This window comes from Gracilinanus agilis, chromosome 5 (genome assembly GCF_016433145.1).
Source record: "Gracilinanus agilis isolate LMUSP501 chromosome 5, AgileGrace, whole genome shotgun sequence".
Classification (NCBI taxonomy): domain Eukaryota; kingdom Metazoa; phylum Chordata; class Mammalia; order Didelphimorphia; family Didelphidae; genus Gracilinanus; species Gracilinanus agilis.
The window spans coordinates 8755833-8777099 of record NC_058134.1 but is presented as its reverse complement, the minus strand read 5'-3'; the positions used below and the strand labels follow the sequence as shown (position 1 = coordinate 8777099).

At 54.0% G+C, this 21267-nt stretch overlaps 1 protein-coding gene across 1 annotated transcript in view; it reads right to left on the bottom strand.

The window, feature by feature from the left end:
- BZW2 (basic leucine zipper and W2 domains 2) overlaps nucleotides 1-21267 on the bottom strand; it is a 65952-nt gene that overhangs the window by 9737 nt on the left and 34948 nt on the right. The window contains exons 3-10 of the mRNA XM_044679876.1: nucleotides 20652-20828; nucleotides 14858-14961; nucleotides 12016-12081; nucleotides 10535-10670; nucleotides 8751-8860; nucleotides 4349-4519; nucleotides 3365-3511; nucleotides 644-782 (exon numbers count right to left, since the gene is read on the bottom strand). Coding sequence (XP_044535811.1) covers nucleotides 644-782; nucleotides 3365-3511; nucleotides 4349-4519; nucleotides 8751-8860; nucleotides 10535-10670; nucleotides 12016-12081; nucleotides 14858-14961; nucleotides 20652-20828 — 1050 coding nt within the window. The remainder of the gene's footprint in view (nucleotides 1-643; nucleotides 783-3364; nucleotides 3512-4348; nucleotides 4520-8750; nucleotides 8861-10534; nucleotides 10671-12015; nucleotides 12082-14857; nucleotides 14962-20651; nucleotides 20829-21267) is intronic.

Here is a 21267-nt window from a genome sequence, read left to right as displayed (position 1 = left end):
CGGTGGCTGTGCATGCTGGCAAGCCAATAGCATCTCTGAGAGAGGTAAGGGCTAGGCAGTTGGGGTAGTGACTTGCCCAGGCCACACAGCTAGGAAGGGTCTGAGACCGCATTTGAACCCAGGACCACGGCCATCTCCACTGAATTGACCACAGCCATGATTCCCGATGAGCATTTCAGAATACACTCCCTCTCTTGCCCATCGCCACATGAGAGCCGCATGGCGGCCACTTTGAATGTTCTGGAGATGCACGAGCAGACTGGGGCGTCTACACCTGCCGGTGGCTAAATCCATTCAAAGGAGTTTTGCAACAATGGGGGACCCCCGGCTGGGCAAGTCTCCATAGCAACATGGCCTTGGAAATTCCATGAACACTGGTCGGGAGGAAGCCCTGCTGGCCGGTCCTGGCCATCTTTGCACATGGCGCCATGGGGGGATGCCCGGATGTCCTCCGTCTCGTCTTGGCTGGGGCATCACCCAGGGACATCCCGCCCTGAGATGCTGTAAACAAGCTCTTCTCCCCCCCTTTCCAGAGAGGTGGGCACGCATCTACGAGCCCTGCACCCGACTCCTCTACTCTGGGGAACAGACACTTGTTGACTGACTAAAGGAGCGAGGAAGGGCCAAGAAGCGGAGGACCAACCTTTGTAAAAGAGGACCACGATCTTGGGGAAAGCCTTCATGAAGTGAATGTTGTCATAGCAGTACTCCTGGACCTTCTGCAGCAGGATGAGCTCGGACTGGCCTTGGGAACTGAATGCAGCCAAGAGTGGGGCATATTGCTGCAAAGGATGGGGAAAGAACAGGATTCATCAAGCCAGCAAGGAGAAAGCAGACATGGTATCAGCAAGGCCCGAGTTCAAATCCCACCTCAGTCACTTACTAGCTGTGTGACCCTGGGCAAGCCTCAGTTTCCCCATCTGTAAAATGGGAATAGCGGTACCTCTCTTTTGGGGGGGCTTGTGGTAAAAGGAAATTACATGCAGAAAGTGCTCTGCAGACCTTAAAGCCTTCTAGAAATGATAGCTCTGAATATTCGGGAAGGCCTCATGGAGATATCGTGGTGGGCATTTGGCCCTGTCACTCTGCTACAATGTCCGTACCCCAAATTCTCTTCCAGGGCTCTCCTTCAAGGAGTAGCTCAAACCTCAGTTCTCCTAACTGCGGAGCTTATTCCCCCTTTGCCCCTCCCCTGGACAGATAGAGGGAGGTCGAGGTGCTGGGAGATCCCCGACTTTATAACCACATTATGGATGAAAATCACCTTCTCCGAGTCCTTTCATACCCCTCCAGGCCAGCCACTCAGCACTGGAGCTTCTCAGAGGATCAGGGAAGCCACTCGGTGATGGTATCCCCAGTGCCCTGCACGTGGCAGGCATTTAGTAAAGTTTTGTGGAATGAGTGAGTCCACCTCAGTAACTTCCCATGGCCTGGCTGGTCTCCTTCCTCTCTTCCCAAGTCTCTCTGCCCAGAATTCCTTCCTGTATCCCCTCTCGTGCCCCAAGATCAGGGTCCTCTCTGGACTAGTGTCTGAGAAGCTTCCCTGACTCGATCTCAACCCCCATCACTCTCTTTATGATCCTCAAAACTGAAATATATATTATCATCAACCCGAGAGTCAAGAGGACCGAGTTTGAATCCTGCTTCAGATCCTTCCTAGCTGCACAGCCCCTGGCGAGCCACACAACCCCTCAGAACTTCAGTTTTCTCATCTCTAAAATGGGGGGAAATAATCACAGCTATGTCCCAGGGCTGTGCTGCACAAGTAGAATATAGGTGTGAAGCCCTTTGGAAGGAAGCCAGTTTGTAATCCTCTAACTTGAGTTCCTCGCTCAATGGAGGTCTTCGAGCGCAGGCGAGAGAGGCTGCCTGTCTGGGTCTAGGCTGGGCAGAATAGCAGCTGGGGCCCCATCCAGCTCTGCCCTAACTCTCCAGCTGCTTCATTCCAGTCTGTCCAATTGGTCTCCCCAGGTAGACTGTAAGCACCCTGAGGGCAGGCGCCTGTGACCCAGCTGGGTCCAATAGCAGCCGCTGGAGCAAGGCCGGCCCACCTCCAGAGAAAGAGGAACCCACCCAAGCCCTTGTTGTCTGCCCGACTCAGCTGTCAACTGTTGATAATAACAATGGCCTAAATGCTCTGGTCTAGGAATTTTTCTCCCGTCTGATATGTGGACGGTCAGAGGATCATTGCTGTAGGGCAGCGATTCCCAAACTTTTTTGGCCTGCCGCCCCCTTTCCAGAAAAAATCTTCCTTAGCCCCCTGGAAATTCATTTTTAAAATTTTAATAGCATTTAATAGGAAAGAGAAATGCCCCTGCGGCCATCACCGCCCCCCTGGATCGCTGCAGCACCCACCAGGGGGCGGCGGCGCCCACTTTGGGAATCACTGCTGTAGAGCTACAAGGCATCTCGAAGGCCATCTTGTCCAATCTCTGTCTTACAGAAGAGGGAATTGTGTCTGACAGAAGTTAAGTGACATGTCTCAGGTCACACAGGTACCAAACACCAGAGGCTCACCCAGAACCAGGATTTAACTCGCATTTATTACAAGGGTTCTGAAGTTTACAAAGAGCTTTCCTTCCAGCAAGACCACGAGGGAGAGACGGCAAGGGTTAGGATCCTCACCCATTCCCCAGCTGAGGCCACCAAGTTTAGAGAAGTCACGAGCCTCTCAGAGAAGGCTCTGGAAAGCAAGTCCAATCCCTCCATTTTACAGATGAGGAGACTCATGATGAGAGAGGTATGGTGACTTGCTCAAAAATCACAGAAGTGGGATTGGAACCCAGCTCCCTCGACTCTAAATCTCATACACTTTCCATGTTCTGGTTCCTAGGAGATTGGAGCAAGACCTCATTGCCTAAAAGTCCCTCATGCTTAATCCTGTGGCTTGGTGAAAACTCTACCTCTCCAGTAAGGAAGCTCCTTCCAGGGTGGCCTTAAGGAAATCCGGGGTCTCCGAGGTTCTCCCTTTAAGTAAGCACCAGCAATGGCAGCTACGCCCAAGCTGGCCAGGGCCAGAGTGCTGTGAGACAGGCATGTGTCCACTGCCTGAGAACCAGCCTGGCCAGGTCTGGGAAGGATGAGCAAATGGGCTGAATAAAGAAGGGCAATGACTTGTAGGCCACAGCATCTTCCTAAGATCTCCTTCTGGGACCCAGAGGTGTTGGGACTACATGGCAGAAGAAGAAACAGACCCAAACAAATTCACTGAAGCCAGCTGGACCTGCCTCGGGGTTCCCAGAAGCCTCCAGATGAGGGAGAATGATCCCCTTGTCCCCAGCTGGGCAGCACGTCCATAGATCTGGAGCTTTCAGAAAATACTGAAAGAGGGAAAGCCCCAGCAGACGGGGAAGAGGAGCCTAACCTTGAGGTGCTTCAGGGCCTGCTCGGCCACTAACTCCTCTTTCTTATTCCACTCGACTGCATTCATGACGCATGTCCACAGGAGTCCAATGACCGCCGTTTCCGCCAGGCCGTTCCTCTTCATCTCCTCTTTGACATAGAGCACAATCTATCACAGGGAGAGAAGAGGGAGAGACAGTGAGGAGGGAGCCGTCCCTCACCTCCCGGACCTTCTTCACCACCCAGGAGCTTTAGGCAGGGCCAGGCCCGTTCCGCCTGTCCTTCTCTGCCCTTGGTGCCTCAGAAGGGAAGGAGCCCATTGTTCTGTTCTGGAGCGAAGCGACATCAAGACCAAAAATAAATCTGCCGAGTTCTGGCCGGCGGCCCTCTCTGCAGCTGCTGGGAGAAATGCTTCTGAGAAGCAAAGAGGGGGCCATTACGACACTCCCCAAGAATTGTTGCTCAACATGAAAAGTCCACTTTGTACCACGACGCCCTTGTGGTAGGAAGACCAAAATAATGCGACTGGGGGCGGGGCACGTGGGGCTTGTCCGGATCATCAAACCTGAGGGTGCTAACAGCTCCGTGTGGGATGGCTACCTTCCCCCTGGCCGCTGGGCCCAAGGAGGGCCCTTGTTCAACCTTGTCCACCTCAGAGGTGTTATGGGAAGGCAAAAATAGGAACGTATTGGGGGCAGCTGGGTAGCTCAGTGGGGGGGCAGCTGGGTAGCTCAGTGGAGTGAGAGTCAGGCCTAGAGATGGGAGGTCCTGGGTTCAAACCCAGCCTCAGCCACTTCCCAGCTGTGTGACCCTGGGCAAGTCACTTGACCCCCATGGCCCACCCTTACCACTCTTCCACCTATGAGACAATACACCGAAGTACAAGGGTTTAAAAAAAAAAATAGGAACGTATCGTGAGTGACTGTCCCTTGGACCGACCAGTCTGGTTGTGCCTGAAGCACAACAAAATGGGGGAGTCAGGGAGACATGCGGCCTGTCCACCCACCTCTTTGATGGGGCACTCCTGAGACAGACGCTCCTGCAGTTCTTTTTGGAGCTCCTTACGGGTTCCCAGGGATTGCTGGACCCGGAGAAAGTCAGAGAGCTCTTTCAAGCCTGCCTCCGTGAAGTATTTTGCAAAGTGATCCACATTCTGGCGGTTAACTGGAAAGAGTTCCTGGAAAAGAGGGAGAAAAGGGGATGATTTGGGACCAAGAGCACTAAAAACTACTGTAAACCCTGGAGGCTTGCGCTGTAAGAGAAGCCAGTACTCGATGGGGTTCCACCGTCCCAATTAATCTAATGAATGAGGTGCTGTGCATCTGATCCCCTTCTCAGGTAAGAAGGACTCTCTGAATCAATGCAAGGTAGGAGCGATTCCTACCCACATTTACCGAATCAAGTGATCAATCACTGGCATGGAGCAAGTCCAAACTGGAGGCCACCTGAGGAATGTCTTGTGCTTGGCGGCCACCAGGTCATTCCAACAGACCAGTCTAGAGGGAGGGAAAGGAAGCTCTTGAGAGCCAAGTGCTGCGATGGCCCACAGGGAGAGGACAAAGTCATCGATTCCTACCCACTCCCTTAGACGAGAGGATGACCACGTGGCTTCGAGTGGTCAAAAGATTTGGCTTCTCACTGGTGTCAATGGTCGTATCCCCGGAAAAGTGGGGCTGACAGTAGCGCATGTGCACTGGGAACCAAGGACAAATGGGACAAACTGAGGAAGGGAAGCTTCAGGACTGTATAAAGCATCCATTCTGAGTGCAAAGCAGAGATGTGTGCTCACCCCCAAAGGGAAGCTTCATGAGGACTCTACAGAGTGAGAAAAGGACTTCCAGTACCCAGAAGTGTTTGGTTACCCCATTGCCAGGGAGGTTGGCAAGGAGTCACATCGGGACACGGCAACAGCACCCGAAAATATCTCATTTGAAAAAAGAAAACGGAAGAATCCTCAGGGGCTGCCAAGTGTCTGGGCTCCATCACTCAGTACTCGTACGGCACATCCTGGAAGTGAATCTGGAGAGACGATGCAGCACCGCTGATGCCCCCGGGCCGCTCCTTGGCACGAGAGCCTGGACCTGAATGAGCCCCGTGACTTGTAGCAAGCCAGGCCTTTGTCTAAGACGATCACGTGAAGAATAGTTACACGTATGGTGGCAGCATCACACGGTGGAGAGAGCAGAAGTCTTGGGGCCGGGACAACCTGGGCTCCAGCTTTGCTTCAGCAACAACAGTGCGGCTCCATGTACAGTGAAGGGGGCTGGAGCTTGTGTTTCCAGCATCTTAACACGGCTCCGCTGTAGGAAACCACATGCAAAATCCCTTCCATGTCGTCCTCCAGGAAACCCTGCATGCCCAAGCAGACCCAAGAGCTTCCCGAGACTAGAAAGCACATCCACGGGTTGGTCGCTGCTGCTGCTGCTGCTGCTTGTCCCTTGGCTTTTGGGGGCTCTACTGATTGGCTTTTAAAATTCTGTCTGAGAATCTCCGCTTGCACCCTCCCATCCCCTGGTGTGCCTTCAAAATTGCATCATCCATAGATTGGCTTCTCCTGTGTATCCCTGTGCTCGGCTGCCTCTACCCTCCAGTCACTGGCTCTTTGTGAGGATCTTTTCTGTTTCTTCATCTAGTCATTCGTTTATTCCTTCATTCGATGAATGTCTGTCGATGATACGGCACTGACCACACGCCAGGGGCGGGAGTTACAAAGACAGAAATAAAATGGGCCCCTCCCCCCCGTCAAGGGATGTGCGTTCTCTTTTGGGGGGCTGAGGGAAGCCACAGCAGTTTAAATACAAACACAGCATATGCTACAAATAGAGGAGGTAACAAAATACAAATAGGATATAATTTAAACATATAATGCAATATAAAATCGAAACAGAGTACGTCATAAAAATCTATGCGGTGATCTAAAATAGAAACCAAGTCAAGCTAAGGACCAAGGCTTCCCAGGCCAAAGGCAGCGGACTCCATGATGGGAGGACCAAAGGGAAGGCCCCGGACGTCACTCCATTCCCAAAGCTGAAGCCCTGCCCAAGGCCGCCCAACCGGTGAGCTCCAGAAGCAGGACTGCAGCTTCCACTTCACTACCCGAATGCAGCCTTTGTTCTTAATCTCTTGGAGCGCGTTCTGTTCAGCAAGACTTACGGCGTCCGTGACAGCCGTGACGGGACGAGACCTCCTTGTACGGAACACGGCCATAGTTCAAACGCGATTGTTCTCCATTGTCTCGGGCGAAGGGAGCCGACCCACGATGCGGTTCCTTTCGTCCTTTCAGGCAAAGGTCTCCCTGGAGACGACTGGAGACGGGCTGATTTGGCTCAGGGTTAACACTTGACTTCCCAAGGCTGAAGGAAACAAACGCTAGCAGCCACCAGGAGCACAAGGCGAGCGAAGCCCAGAGTCCACGTGCCAAGGGGAGCCGAGAGCATCGCTCGCCCAGAGACGCTGGCCAACCTGCCCACGGGACGGACGTAGACATTCTCAAAGACTCAAAGTGCTCCCTGCCTTGCTAGAAGATGTTTCCCCATCTGGAAGTTCCTCCTGCCAGGGAAATCCTCGGTCTGGTCCGTGTCCCCTGAAGCCAGCACAGAAGATGCCCACGTGGGCTGCGGCTGGAATCCCCCTTGTGCAGGCTCGGCTCCTGTCCACCTGGTCCCACCGGGTCAGTGTGGACAGACGAGAGTGACGGGCCCCACCACACCCATCACTTGGCTCGTGCTCTTTTCAGCGCTTCCCTCTGCATCGTGCCCTTCATTTTCCCAGGCTGATGTTTTGGCTCACCGGGCTGGCCATTTCTTAGGGCACAGCGATACCCGACCACCTTCTGATATCCAAATGGGCCATAAGGCTGCCTGAACGGGGAGAATGGAAACTGGGAATATTTATTGGAAGAGAGTGGGGAGGAAGGCTCCGGGAGAGTTCCTGGTCTTCAGCTTTCACCTTGAAAGAGCTCCCCAGTAAGAATAGGAGGGGCGTTCGCCCAGGCATCAGGGACAATAAGGACACAGGCTAGGAGGTAAGAGAGAGCAGGGCCGAGTCAGTCTGGTGGGAATTCAGAAGGGGTGAAGTGGGGATAGTCCTTGACAGGACTAGAAAAGGAAGGAGGAAGGAGATGACACTAGGGACTTGAGAGCCAGGCTAAGGAGTTTTGTTCAGTAGGTGATAGGGAGCCATGTAGGGTTCCTGAGCAGGGAGTCATCCGGCTAAACTAGCTCTGGAAAATGAAAGGAGGACTGAAGAGAGAAGAAAGCCTAGACAGAAAGATAGTGACCGTTATGAGAGTCAATGAGAGCCTCTGGGAGGGGGTTTGCCTTTGGATTGGAAAAAAGGGGGAATGTCAGTCCCAAGGATTTTTGTCCCAAGCCCTGGGGTTGAGGAAAGGTCTCTGCCTCCAAGGAGGTCAGACAGAGACAACATGGAAGCTGCTTCCTATATCCGAGGTGCACGCAGAGTAGGTGGCAGTGGAAGGGGGAAAGCTCTGTCAGGATTCTCTTTCTCTCCATTCTCCTTCACTCATTTTCCTTCTTAAACAGCCATAGTCAGAGTCCCCACGTGTGCTCTCCAGTGAGCCTCCTCTACTCAGCGGAACCTCCTGCAGCTCATCCCAAAGCTCTTTGGGCCTCTTTGGTCTCATTTCCTGGGAGTAGATGGCCCAAAGTGGCGCGTCCCAATTTCTTCCGACAGCCTTGTACTGTTGGGAATGATCGGTGCTTCCACTGGTTTTTTTTTTTTTTTTTCAATTACAGATGATGCTTCTTTGAAAATCCTCACGCCAACAGTGCTCTGTTTCTGTTGGTTTTGATCACACATTCAGGATACATTCTTTTTTGGTTTTGTTTTTGTTTTTGTTTCAAACCCTTAACTTCTGTGTATTGGTTCCTTGGTGGAAGAGTGGTAAGGGTGGACCATGGGGGTCAAGTGACTTGCCCAGGGTCACACAGCGGGGAAGTGTCTGAGGCCGGATTTGAACCCAGGACCTCCTGTCTCTAGGCCTGAGTCTCCATCCACTGAGCGACCCAGCTGCCCCTGGGATATATCTTAACAGCTGAGTCGAGCTGAGTTTTAGACCTTCTACACAGATTGCTCTTCCGAAGCTTCTCCAAGTTTGCCGTCCCTCCGAATGCCGGCAACACCTCAACAACGATTTCCCAGCGTTCAGGGAGACCCTTTCGCGGGCCGTGACCTAGGACAGCACGGGGGAACGGCCGAGGAATCGCCCCCCACTCGGCTCCCACGGCCTGGGACCGTACGGCAAAGGGAGAGCCTTCGAGAGGCTTCCCGACCTCCCGTCCTGGGAAACGTTCTCCGAGCAGGACAAGGGAGCGGGCACTGCGCACGCTGGGAGCTCTGCCTTACCCCTTCCCCCGGGCTCCTCCTTGGGGACGATGCGTCCTACTCACCAGTAATCTCTTGTCCAAGTTGGCTTTTCGCAAAGAGGACGTCACGGCGTTTGCGTCTTTTTCGGCCATCCATGCCTTAAAGAGCTTTACGGCAAAGGAGGCGGCGATGCCTGTGGAAGGTTCATGAGAAACTTGTGAGGAAAGACGTGAGCCAAGCCAGGAAAGCCCAGGCTTCCCCCGACCAGCAAATGCCTCAAAGGTTGCCTTCGGTAAGTTAAGAAACCAGAAGGGCTGCGGCTGCTCCATTCATTTATTAAACACTAACCAGGTGCCCAGAGCTGAGCCAGGTGGCGGGACGAGAACAAAGAGGAAGCCGCTCCTGCCCTCGGGGAGCTGACGTTCTACTAAGGGGGAAAGGACAACACACAGAGGTGGGATGTGTCCAAAGAAACCTGGGCAAAGCAAGAACAAATTGGAGCAGAAAACTCCCGGAAGCTCCTCAGAGAAGAAGCCCCTCCCAGAAACGCTCCCATTTTTCTTTTCCTCTGGAGGGAAAGAGCAGGGCCAGAACCCGGAATTTTATGGGCCTCAGGAACTCCCAGAGGAGGAAGCTTCTCCCAGCACAGGTCAGCAAGTCCTCTGCAGCTAATATTCTTAGAAAATGGCCTCAAGCACCAAGCGGTGTCACGTCTTGTCCCGGGTCAGCCAGCCAGGCCAGGGTCATTCAGATCCGGCCATGTGTCCGAGGCTGGCTGTGAGCCCAGACCTTCCCGACTCCAGGGCCTGTGCTCTACCCATGGCACCACCCAGATGCCAGCATTCATACAGAGCTTTACAAAGATTTTCTCTCTGGAGCCTCATAAACAACCCAGAGGCATCAGTGCTAATAATACCCCCATTTTCAGAAGGAGAAACTGAGGGCATTTGCTTGTCAGCTCTAGGAGGGGGGAGGGAAGAGGGGTGGGAAAAGTCATGAATCATGTAGCCATGGGAAAATATTCTAAATTAATTAATTAATAAAAAAGAAGAGGAAACTGAGGCATATAGAGGCTAAGTGACTCTGGACAAAAAGTCAGTGGGAGAGAAGGCAGGGAGTCGGGAGCCTAGCGATGGTCACCCCAGAAAGGAGAGGCCACATCCAGGAGAGGCCACACAGAGGCGCATGCCAAGGACAAAGCCGGCCAAACATGGACGCTGACAGAAGTGGAAGGTTGGATCCTGAAGGAGGAGGCAGCTTCGAGGACCAGAATCCCTTGAACCAGGCTAAAACCACGAACCCCGGAAGGGAATCCGCAGCCGTGCTTTTGTCCTTTGACCACACATCTCCCCTAGCCCTGGGCCTTGCGACTGCCACCCTGTGAGCCTCTGCCCATCTTCCCCAGATTCCGTGTCGGTTTCTGGGTGTCCCTCAGATTTTTCGGGGTCGGCCGTTCTTTCTAAATGCCCTCAGTGAAAGCCAACAAGGCTCAGCTCAAGTACGGCCTCCTACGGGATGTTGTCCTCGAACGCTCCCCTGGCTGTCACTAACGCCAGCCCAATGACTGGATGTACTTTGCCTGTAGCTGCCACTTGCCTTCGTCCCTGCTGCCCCCCGTCCGAGACGGCGAGCTCTTGCAGGACGGGGCACTTACGTGTCTGTCCTTTTGTCCCTGGCACTCCCAGCGCGGGGCCAAGCACAAAGCGGGCACCTAAGAAGCGCATTAAGCGGAATTCATTCAAGTTGGGCATTCAGGACCAAGCGAGAGAAGGCAGGGAGGGAGCGGAGCGTGCCAGAGGTCCGTCCCCTGAATCTCTGACTCCCTCCTTTTCTTTCTGACAATGAGAAACCGCAAGAGACGAATTACCTTCCTTGACTATACTGTCCGTGAAGAGACTGGTGAGGATGGTGGCCGGCAGCGTCCCGTTGGCCAGGAGGATGCCCGTGAGCATGGCCAGCTTGGTCTGCTCGGTTTCTGAGAAGGCTTTCAGGAAAAGGAGGAGCTGTGGGTCAAACACAAGACACCATGACGGTAAGGCAGATGAATGCACAGAGAGAATCCCTCAGAGGATGCCCAAATGGGCCAAGGCTACCAAGGGGGGGGTACTAAAGACCCGTTACAGCAAAGGGTACGTCTGCCCTCGACTTTTTATCCACGATCCACACAAAGATGGTTAAGCCTTCATGACTTCCAAGCATCTTGGCGATATGGGAGCCCCAAAGGGAAGCGAGGCCTCCAGTCCCTCAGGACCCTCATTTTACAGAAAGGGAAATGGGGGCCCTGTGAGGGGAGGTAGCTTGTCTATGCCCCGCAGGAAGTTAAGTGGCAGAGCTGGGATCCACATGGAAGTCCTTCAGCTTAAAAGCCAGCGTAATTCTGCTGTCCTATCTTGGCCTCCATCCGTCTCCCAACAATAACAACAAAACCAACCACATCCACCTCCTACTCGTATGGCAGGGCCACTTAAAGTCAGTCCCAGCTAACACAAGTCAAAGGTGAGCTGGGAACTGGGGTCTCCCACCCCAGAGTCCAGAGCCCTCTCCACTAGCCCTTGGCTGAGTCACCTCTGCCTTCCCAGTCTTCTCCCACGTGAGACGTGAGGGAATTGTTGCCCAGACAGGTGACAGAGGACAAGCCTAACCTGCCCAGAATCACACCCAAAATTAGTGGCAGAATTAACACCCAAGACTCGGGACCTCCTGTGCAAGGACAGCCTTGGGCATGAAGAGACGAGAATCAAAGCCGCAGGAATCTCAGGGTGAACAGAAGGAGCCTCTAGGGGCAGTCTCGGGCCCCTGGAAGCTCCCATCTTTTAGAGGTCACAGCTCATGGCATCTCCACATTAGATCTGGAAGGAACCTCAGAGGACATTTAGTCCAACCCTCTCATTGCCCAGATGAGAAAACTGAGACCCAGGGAAAGGAAGACAGTTGTCTAGGGTCACACAAGCAATCACTGACGGGAGCAGTGGTGTAGCATGGATTAAGTGGTGTCCAGCGATGCTCATCCTCCGCTATGTAGTGAGCACGGCCCCTTCCATCTCAGGAGCTCTCACAAATCAGAACTGGCGACTCGGATTCCAGGTCTGATGTCAGCCTTCGCAGGGAGCTCACACCTGTCTTCCTTTCCCGACTCTCAGCCTCTTTGCCAGGGTCCTCCCATGCACTGGGGCACCTTCCCCCACTCTGACAGCCCCAAGTAAAGTCCTGTGTCCCCTGGGCACACTTTCCAGTTAAACGACGGAAGTGCTGAATCTACTCGACCCAACACAGTTTACTCCACAGTCCCTGGAACTGGGGGGCTTCTTGCTGGAGCCAGATTTGTATCTGTGTTCCATCTGCAATTACCTTTTTAATTTCATCTTCAAATGCCTTTTCCAGATATTTATATCTCCTAATGAGCTTATTGAAGACCTAGAGGGCGAAGGAGACAAGATGAAAGAGTAAGCATGTGAGTCGTCAAAGGCATCAAAAGGAAGAAGGAATGCTTTGTTGGCATGGAGATGCCATGACATTCCCCAAACTCCCACACTCACACCACCCTTCAGGGGTGCTCGTCTGTGGTTGAAAAACCCTTCCCTTCCCTTCCCTCTCAGAATCAATACTATATATTAGTTCCAAGGCAGAAGAGAGGTAAGGGTTAGACAATGAGGGTTAAATGACTTGCCCAGGGTCATACAGTTGGGAAGTGCCTCAGATCAGATTTGAACACACTTAAGGTTCGAATGTGCCTTCTCTACAACAACCCTGGGACAGTACATGTGGCATCACCCCATTACACTTGAGGAAGCTGAGGCTTGGAGAGGCTGCAGGACTTAGAAGTCACCAAGGTGGAGGCTGGGTCAGAGCCTAGAGATGAGACACAACACATCTTCCTTGTACCTGAATCTTCCCATCATACACAGCTGCCTCTCAGGTCTCAACATATCTGAGGAGCAGGTGAGCTCCTCAGAGGCAAGGACTGTTCCATTTTTGCCTTGGTTTCCCAAGCTGGCATCTGCCTCTACAGCTTCCTCCCATCCCTCCTTGTTCTGTCCCACCCTTCATCCACATAGTGGCCCTTCTATCACTTCTAGAAATTCCTTGAGGGGCTTTATAATCCCAGAGTCTCGATCAGTTCCTGGAACATCACAGGGGCTTCATCCATACTTAGGAAATTGAGTGAAGTCATCTTCCAACTTTTAGCTCTAACTAGAGAGTAACCCACCAAGGAGTTTCTTTTCTTTACTTCCTATAAAGTGACATTAAATGCCTACTAAGTGCCAGGCAGTGAGGATACAGAGAAAAACTGAAATAATCTCTGCCTTCAAGAAGCTTACATTCTTCAGGGGCGGACAAGAGGCACAAGCACATGTATATTATCTGAAACTCCCATAAAACAAGCTAAAAGATGGTAGACAATTTAATCAATTTCACAAGCATTTATTAAGCCCCTACTAAATACTAGGGATAGAACTAGGTAGAGAGGGGGATATTAGGAACTGAGGTAGTGAGGGAGAGAACTAAAGGCTTCCCACACAACCAATGAGGGTTTGCAGGCTTGTTCTTTGCCACCTCTGAGTAGGCAAGAGCACCCAAGAACATGAGAAGGAAGCCTCCCAGCACACTGGGGAAATACTCCCATAGGGAAAGATCATTTCTTTTCCAGAGGAAACTGGTCTGAAAACAGAACCTAGGGAGGAGATTCCAGCATCCGAGCCAGAATAGACCGGCTTTCATTACCAGGTTCCTGGGTAACTAGCTGCTCAATCAAGGCAGAAGGGAATTTTACTATCCAGATGCTGTAACTTTCCCTCCAAGATAGAGTCTGCCCCAAGCTGGGGAGAATTTATCAGACTTAGGATAGAGATGAGGGAAGATGCCTGAAGGGAAATTTGAGCCTATTTTTGAAAAATGCTAAGAACCCTGTAGGGGGAGATGGGAGGACAAAAAGGAGGCTGGGGAGTGCCCATGGGCAGGCTGAAGGCATGGAGACTGCTTAACCAAGAGGCTAGAGCTTTCTGGATACACTGAATGGAAGAAAGAAAGGGAGGATCTCCGACTAAAAGTGCGGGAGGCCAATCTCCTGTTGCCATTATGGAAAAAAAAAGGGTCCAATCCCTTCAGGGGACGGAACTCGATATGAACTTATCTACTTACAAAAATACAAATTTCTCCCTACTTTCCCCCCATCTGTAAAATGGAACAACACTAACACTACAGCCTCGTTGCGGGGTGGGAGGGTGAGAGAAGAGCTCTGTAAGGGTCATCCCTCCCTCCTAGCATCACTGTGACATGATGGCGAGCCAGGATTCTGAAAAACTTAAAGCCCAAAGACGCCATTTTTCACGTTTGTGCAGAGGATGCCGCATGTCTAGGTGAGCTCTCGTTCCCGTCCCTCTTTAGATCAAGGACCCAGAGGGACCGGCTTTCCACACCCCAGAGAAGAGCTCCTGGGGTGACTCACATCAGGTTCTCCTCTTCTCACTGGAATTATGTGGTAATGCCACTCTGAGGCCCCTAGCTATGGAGAACCCAGAGCTGGAATCCTGCTCTCGCCTCCCTCCGCCATGCGGGCTGGGGTTCGCTCTAGAAAGCCATTCTCTTTGCTTAAAGGAGGATTCTGAATTAATGAGGTTACTAGCTTTCACATCGATTACATGTATGAAATGTGTATTTAAACATATAGGGGTACACGGGCACACATAGTTTATAACTGTGTGTGGGGAATGAACCTATGATTTCATTCATTTAGGGAGCTCCCAGATGAAGTGCCCTCTTCTAATGCAGGCTGGCACTCGTCTGCAGTCTGTAGTAAAGAATTGTCGAGGGCACGAAAAGGCTAGGACTTGCCCAGGGTGGCACAGTCAATATGCTTGAGAGACAGAACTTGAACCCAGGGCTACCTTGTAGTGCTTAGAGTTCTAGAAATGCTTTTCCAGTCTACAGAGGAAGAAATGGGCTGCCAAGAGGGCAGCAACACAGCCAGTGAGGGGAGATTGGCGCCCGGGGCCCTGACCCTCCATCTCGGACCCATCCCACCTACCCCTTGGCTTCCTGTTGAGACAAGTGACAGATGACCGATGTTGAACCACTCAGTGATCTGGTCAGTGGAGGCTCTCTTTGCCCAACCCTTCCCCCAAGGGCCTCAGCTCTTTTCTTCTGCCACTACTGACATTTCTCAGTCCCAATTTTCCACCCCAGCCTTGACCTGAGCATAGTTTCGGATGGTATCATGATCTTCGATGGCAAAAAACACACAGTGGGTGGTCATCTTGGTCTTGTCGCCATCGTCTATGCGGGTCCCGCCGGGGGCTGAAACAAAGACGGCAGGGAGGTCAATAGCGGGACCCACAAGATTTCCCAGAGAGAGTCAGCACAGGCCACAGAAGTGGCTGAAACGTGTTTACACAGAAAGAGGAGGCATTCGGGATCTATTTACTTTACTTCGAGATCGTATCGCCCATGACTAGAAAGAGGTCGGGAAAAATGAGTCATTCAGCCTTTCCCTCACTGGACTTATTCAAGGAAACAATGGACGGACGGCCTCTTGGGCAGCCTGAGGAGCCCTTGGCTGGACTAGGCTGAGATCCTTTCCAACTCTGAGATTGAATCTGAGATCTCGGATAGGAAGAAATCAAATATTAATACTCACATTTTTGAGGGGGAGCAGAAAGAGACAGAGACAAAGAGAGATGGGGGAGAGACAGAGAGACCGAGAGAGGGGGAGATGAAGGGAGGGATTGAGAGAGGAGAAAAGAAGAGAAGAGGAGAGAAGAGGAGAGAGAGGAGAGGAGAGGAGAGGAGAGGAGAGAAGAAAGAAAGAAGAGAAGAGAAGAGAAGAGAAGAGAAGAGAAGAAAGGAAGAGAGGAGAGGAGAAGGGAGGAGAGGAGAGAAGAGGAGAGAGAGAGAGAGAGAGAGAGAGAGAGAGAGAGAGAGCGCTGTGGAGCAAAGATAGAATATGCACCCAGAAGTAGGGGAAAAGTCCCAAGAATTTGCCTTCCAAGACTGAAGCTAATGGAATGGGCAAAAGGCACCAGCTAAAGAAGTCACCCTGAGGAAGGGACGGTTTGTAAACATGTGGTGGATTCTCTGCACGCTCCCAGTCCATCCACATTTGGCGGGCACTGGCTATCGTGCCAGGCATCGGGCCAGTCAGTCCCTGCTCCCAGAGCACTTACGTCCCACTGAGGGGAAAGGCCACACACCCAGGCAAGCATTGGAAGCAGAGGGGCCATGATGTATCTGAGGAAACACAGACTCTGGGGTAACTCCAGGCAGACAAAGTGTAACCCTAAAAAAAGGTCCCCCAACCACAGCAGATACAAACAGGAGGATGAGGAGCTGCCGAGCACCTAGAAAAGGGGAAGAGTGAAAGGGTGTCATTGTCTCCAGCCCAGGCCCCGGGAGAAGGTGCCCCAGGGGAGCAGCCCGTGGGAGCATTTGGGTCCAGGAGGAAACCCCATTCTCCTCAGCATCGAGGATGAAGACTTGACACTTGAGTATCTCAGAGCAAGAGGGAGCCCAGAAATCATTCGATCCAACTCATCACTGGAAGAGGATTCCCACTAGAACACCCCCAGCAAGTATTCCATCAGATTCAACCAGAAGCACCCAGTGAGCACTTGGGCTGCACAGGGCGCTCTGCTGGGTGCTGAAGCCACAAAGCCAAAGCCAAAAGTGGTTCCTGACCTCCAGAAGCTTCCATTCTACTAAGGGAAACAACATGCATAATGACTATATCCAGAAGAATTAGTGAAGAGAGCAGACAATAAGCTAATAATCATGATAATAGCTAGAATTTGTCTAATACTTTAAGGTTTGCAAAGAACTTTATAGATATTCTCTCAGATCCTTCCACCAATAACTCTGGGAGGGAGGTTCTATTTTGGTCCCCATTTTGTAGATGAGAAAACTGAGGCCGAGCCAGAGATTTGTTCAGGATCGCCCGGCTGGTGTCTGAGGCCAGATCTGAACAGGTTCCAAAGCTCTGTCCACTGGACCATCCAGCGGCCCGAGTAGATGGGAGCTGGCCTATGGATGGAGACTTCAGGGCAGCCGAGGTTTCTCAGTGTGGGGATGAGGATGGAGTCGATTGCAGGAATGGGGGCCTCAGCAAAGACGGAAGGGAGGGGTCAGATGACAACAGGGATTGCCTAAAGGACCCCACAAAGGAGAAGCCTGTCTCCGGAGGAGGCACTCTTGGGGCAGCTCTGGAGAAGTTTTCCCTCGGCCAGGCTCCGAGGACTGCTCAGTCCCTAACACACACACACATAATGGCTGAGGCCAGGCGATCCAGTGGCTTACTGGGCCCCTGAAGCACTTTGTGGTTCCCCAGTTCATTCATCTCTTCTGCATCCACGTCCTTCCAATAGAACACAAACTCCTTGCGGGCTGGGGCTGGTCCACACTTGTGTCTGCATCTCTAGTGCCCAGCCTGGTGCCCGGGCATTCTGGGCACACGGGTGGAGGCTGGCTCTCTTGGGGCAACGACTAGCCCTGCCTGGCGTCTCCCTAGCTAGGCCAGACCCTGACCCGAGAGAGAAATGAGAAGCGCCACCCCGGTATGTCCCGCTCTGAGGAGGCAGGACGGCGCCTCTCCGGGCTGCTGTGAGCGTCCTGGGCCGGGGCTCCCGGATCTCCTTCCAGGTCTGACCTTAGGCCTCATTCTGGGCCTGCTTCTCGTTCCTGCAAGAGGCCTTCACTAAAATGCCCAGCAGGGGTCTCTTCCCAGACCCGAGAGCGAGTTCCTGGCTCTGCCCAGCGTGGCTATCTTTAGTCCTGGGGCGTCAGGAGGAGGCAGAGCACTTGTGACCCTGGTGGATGCGAGCCGGGGAGCTGGACACGCTTTGTCCCAAGTGTCTTCTGTCTGTCGTGGGAACAGAGCCCCGAAGTGGGGAGCTGCTGCCCTCAGGGGGCTCCCAGGCTACTGAAGGAAGGGCCCCGGGCCCCGACAAGGAAAGATCACACGGGTGTGTGTGTGTGTGTGTGTGTGTGTGTGTGTGTGTGTGTGTGTGTGTGTGTGTGCCAGGAGATTGCTGGAGGCCCAGGAGGGCATTTCTGGCATGGGGGATAGCCCGGTCAAAGGCTCAAAGATGGGCTGCTTCAGAAGTTTCCATCCTCGGTGGATATAGTGGGAAACTGCCCTCTTCAGAAATAGGGGGAAGAGGATGACTTCCTTCGTCTCAGACATGTCAGGAGGACAAGGAGCCGCCCACAGTGGCCATCGTCCTACCTCTTGTCCCCTCCAGGCCACCAGATTGGGCCCTGAGACCATGTCCTGCCTCACTTCTAGCACTCTGGGGCCAAGATGCCAGAACAAGGGGGCGCCGACCCGCCCAGCCCTCCCCCACCCCCCACTGAAGCCTCATCCCACGTCCCCCATCCACACTGGCCCCCTCCCGACTATCTTCTTGCCATCTTCTCCACCCTGTCGCTCACTACCGTGGCCAGCTCTCTGCCTCTTACTCTGCGAACCTCAATCAAAGGTGCTTTCTTGATGCTCCTGGAAGGGCTGCGCCCATCCGCTGCCCTCCGGCCCTGCGCGCTCGTCTCTGGGCTCCGCCTCCACCTGGCCCCCGTCGCTCTTTCTGTTTTCTCCTCCCGGAGAATGAAAGCTTCTTGAGGGCAGGGACTGGCTGTGTCTCGCCACAGACTCCTGGGATTCTTGTGCCTGGTAAGTGGTTAATACATGCTATTGTTGGTTCCCATTCATTGAGCCGGCCCAACGGCCCCTCTGGATGGGGGCCGAGCCATGATCGCAGGACAGACGAGTTGGGTTCGGTTTGTGGCTTTCATTTTTCTGGTTTTCCTTCTGGAGCCAAATTTCAGTTCGATTCCCTTTTTTGGCTTCCTGCACACACGTGTCTCGCCAGCCATTTTCAACAAAGAACAAAGAGTCATTTCTCTTTTCCTGTGCCCAGTGGGGCCATGTGAGTGGCCTGGGCAAGCTCCGCCAGCCTGGTGCACGAGCTTCTTATGTCTCCCTCCCTGGACGTCCATCCAGAGCTTCGAATGCCCACGGCTCCTCCTCGGAGCAGCTGTGCTCCTGACGAGAGCGTGGGAGAGAACTCTTCCTAAAACTCTTTTTCCATCACCCTGACCTGGAGGAAGGCAGCAGGGATGCCAGAGACGGTCATTGTTTTGTGCTTTTTTATTCTAGGGCTTCGCATGCACCCGCCCCTGGGATGCCACCGATTTAGGAGTTCCCTCCCACAATGCAGACTGCAACCATTGATGGCTGCCCATTTCATGGGACTCTCGTTCAAGTCTTCCTGGTAACTCAACCCAGAGGGTCTGCCCAAGGAGCTGAAGGGCCTCCTCCTCCTCTCCTGGCTTGGGAAGGTCCTCAGGAAACCCTTGAACTGCTCGCTCACCGGCTCTCCTTCTCCCATGGTCCTTCTCATCTTCTCTCCCTCTCCTGCACTGATCTGATGCCTGGTGATGCTCTCACTCTTTTTTTTTAAACCCTTAACTTCTGTGTATTGGCTCCCTGGTGGAAGAGTGGTCAGGGTGGGCCATGGGGGTCAAGTGACTTGCCCAGGGCCACACAGCGGGGAAGTGTCTGAGGCCGGATTTGAACCTAGGACCTCCCATATCTAGGCCTGACTCTCAATCCATTGTGCTGCCGAGCTGCCCCCTTTCTGATTTCCTAACGACGGTCCATCCCACGTCCTTTCTCCTCTGAAGGGCCCGATCCATTCCTGCTGCCAGGCCAACCGTGCAGACTGAGGAACCGCTCTGAGGCTCACGTCATCCCTGGGCACCAGACATGCACCTGCTTCTGAGGGGATGGGGGGGACGGAGGGCGCCTTGTCTCCTCCGACTTCTCCCCCATTCCCTGGCCCGATCCCTCTGACCCTGGCACACGCCTCTGCCCTGGCAGCCCCCTCCTCCCCCCGGGCAGTTCTTCCCCAGATGCATTCTGAGGAAACGACGCCCCACGTGTCCACTCCGTCGCGCCTCTCCTGGCTCTGCCCTGACTCTCCAGCATCCCCGTCCCAGCCCCCTTCCCGTGCTGCTCCCCCAGTTAGAACATGAGCCGCTGCGGGCAGGGACGGTCCGTCTTTCTGCTTCTGCTTCTATTCCCGGCAAGTGTTTCACGAGGATTTGCTGATCTCGTCCTGGGTGGAGGTTCTGGCCAGGCTCTGCCGGGCGCTCGGCGACGTTTGAGACCCAAAGTGGCCAACAAGATGCCATTCGTGCCCAGGAGCGCTTGGTGATGTCCCCATCCGTGGAGAGGGCTCCATCCTCCCTCTGGGCCTCGGGACCCCACCCCAGCTCCCGGCTCCTTAGCGCCCTCTCCCTCTGCGGAGCAGCCCCGAATGGGCTCTGGGTCCTCCTTTGGCGTCTCCAGGGAGGGCAGGAGCTGCTTCGCCCAGCACAGCCACCAGCGTCCGTAGGCAAACCTCATTCAGCGTCAAGCCCAGAGCACGAGGGCCGGTTCCTGGGGCTGACCTCCCTGCAGAGGAGGGGACGGCGCCCTCTCCGGCTCCCCGGAAGGTGGGAGCTCTGAGGGCGGAGCAGCGGACACGCCGCCAAACGCAGCCGGCTCATGGCAAGCCTTTCTGGACGTTTTGTGATCAGAGGAGGCTGGCAAGTGGAGAGAGCATGCCGGGAGATGGGGATGAGAGAGCAGCAGGAAGGCGTCCCCTGGCGGGCAGCAGGAAGGGGTCCGGGGGGACGGGGAGGTCACTCCGAGGAGGGGTGCCCACCCTCCCAGTGCTCTCCTATGGGGAGGCCGAGCAGAGGAGGACGAAGCTCTGACAGCCCAGACATCCCGAGCCTCTCCCGATGCCCCAGGACTCCGGTCTCCGTGCCTCATACCCGGGCACCCTCAGCCCCCTGGACGTGAGAAGGAGGTCTAGGCTGAGGACTCGCAGCCATGAGGCAAGACCCGAGCGAGGCGCCCTCCCTCCTTTGGCCACCCTCCGACACGGAGGGGCATCGGGCTTGTGCCACCTTCCCCGGGCCGGGCGGCCGGGCGGCCGGGCGGCCGGGCTCACCTAGCATGCTGCCGGCCACCAAGACGTCGAAGAGCGTGTCTGCATAGCGGCGATAGTCCAGCCTGGAGCCTGTGGAGTCCAGGAACTTGGCTACTGCGTCGAGGTCGTCCCCAGCGTCATTGAGGCCCTGCACAAGCGTATCCCTGAAGACGGTCGGCTCAAACTTCTCTTTTTCATCTGAAAACAAGGACACAGAACCGGATCCCTTAAATTCCTGGGGCCCACTGAGGGAAAGAGACTCCCGGGGAGGGGGGGCACGCTGGGGAGGCAGCAGCCCCCTGCAGGATGTCGGAGCAGGAAGGGTCCCAGAGTCCCCCTTTCTAGCCCCCAAACCCTCTGCACCGTGCCCGAAAGTGGGCAGCCAGCCTTTGCTGTTGTTGTTGGCCATAATAATGAGGAAGAGGATGGTGGTGGGGGTGATGATGATGAAGATGATGGTGGGGAGGAGGAGGAGGAGGAGGAAGAAGAGGAGGAGGAAGAAGAGGAGGAGGAGGAGGAGGAGGAGAAAGAGGAGAAGGAGGAGGAAGAGGAGGAGGAGGGAGACAGACAGACAGAGGCAGACAGAGACAGAGGAGGGAAGAAGGGAAGGAAGGGGAGAAAGAGAGGAAGAGGAGGA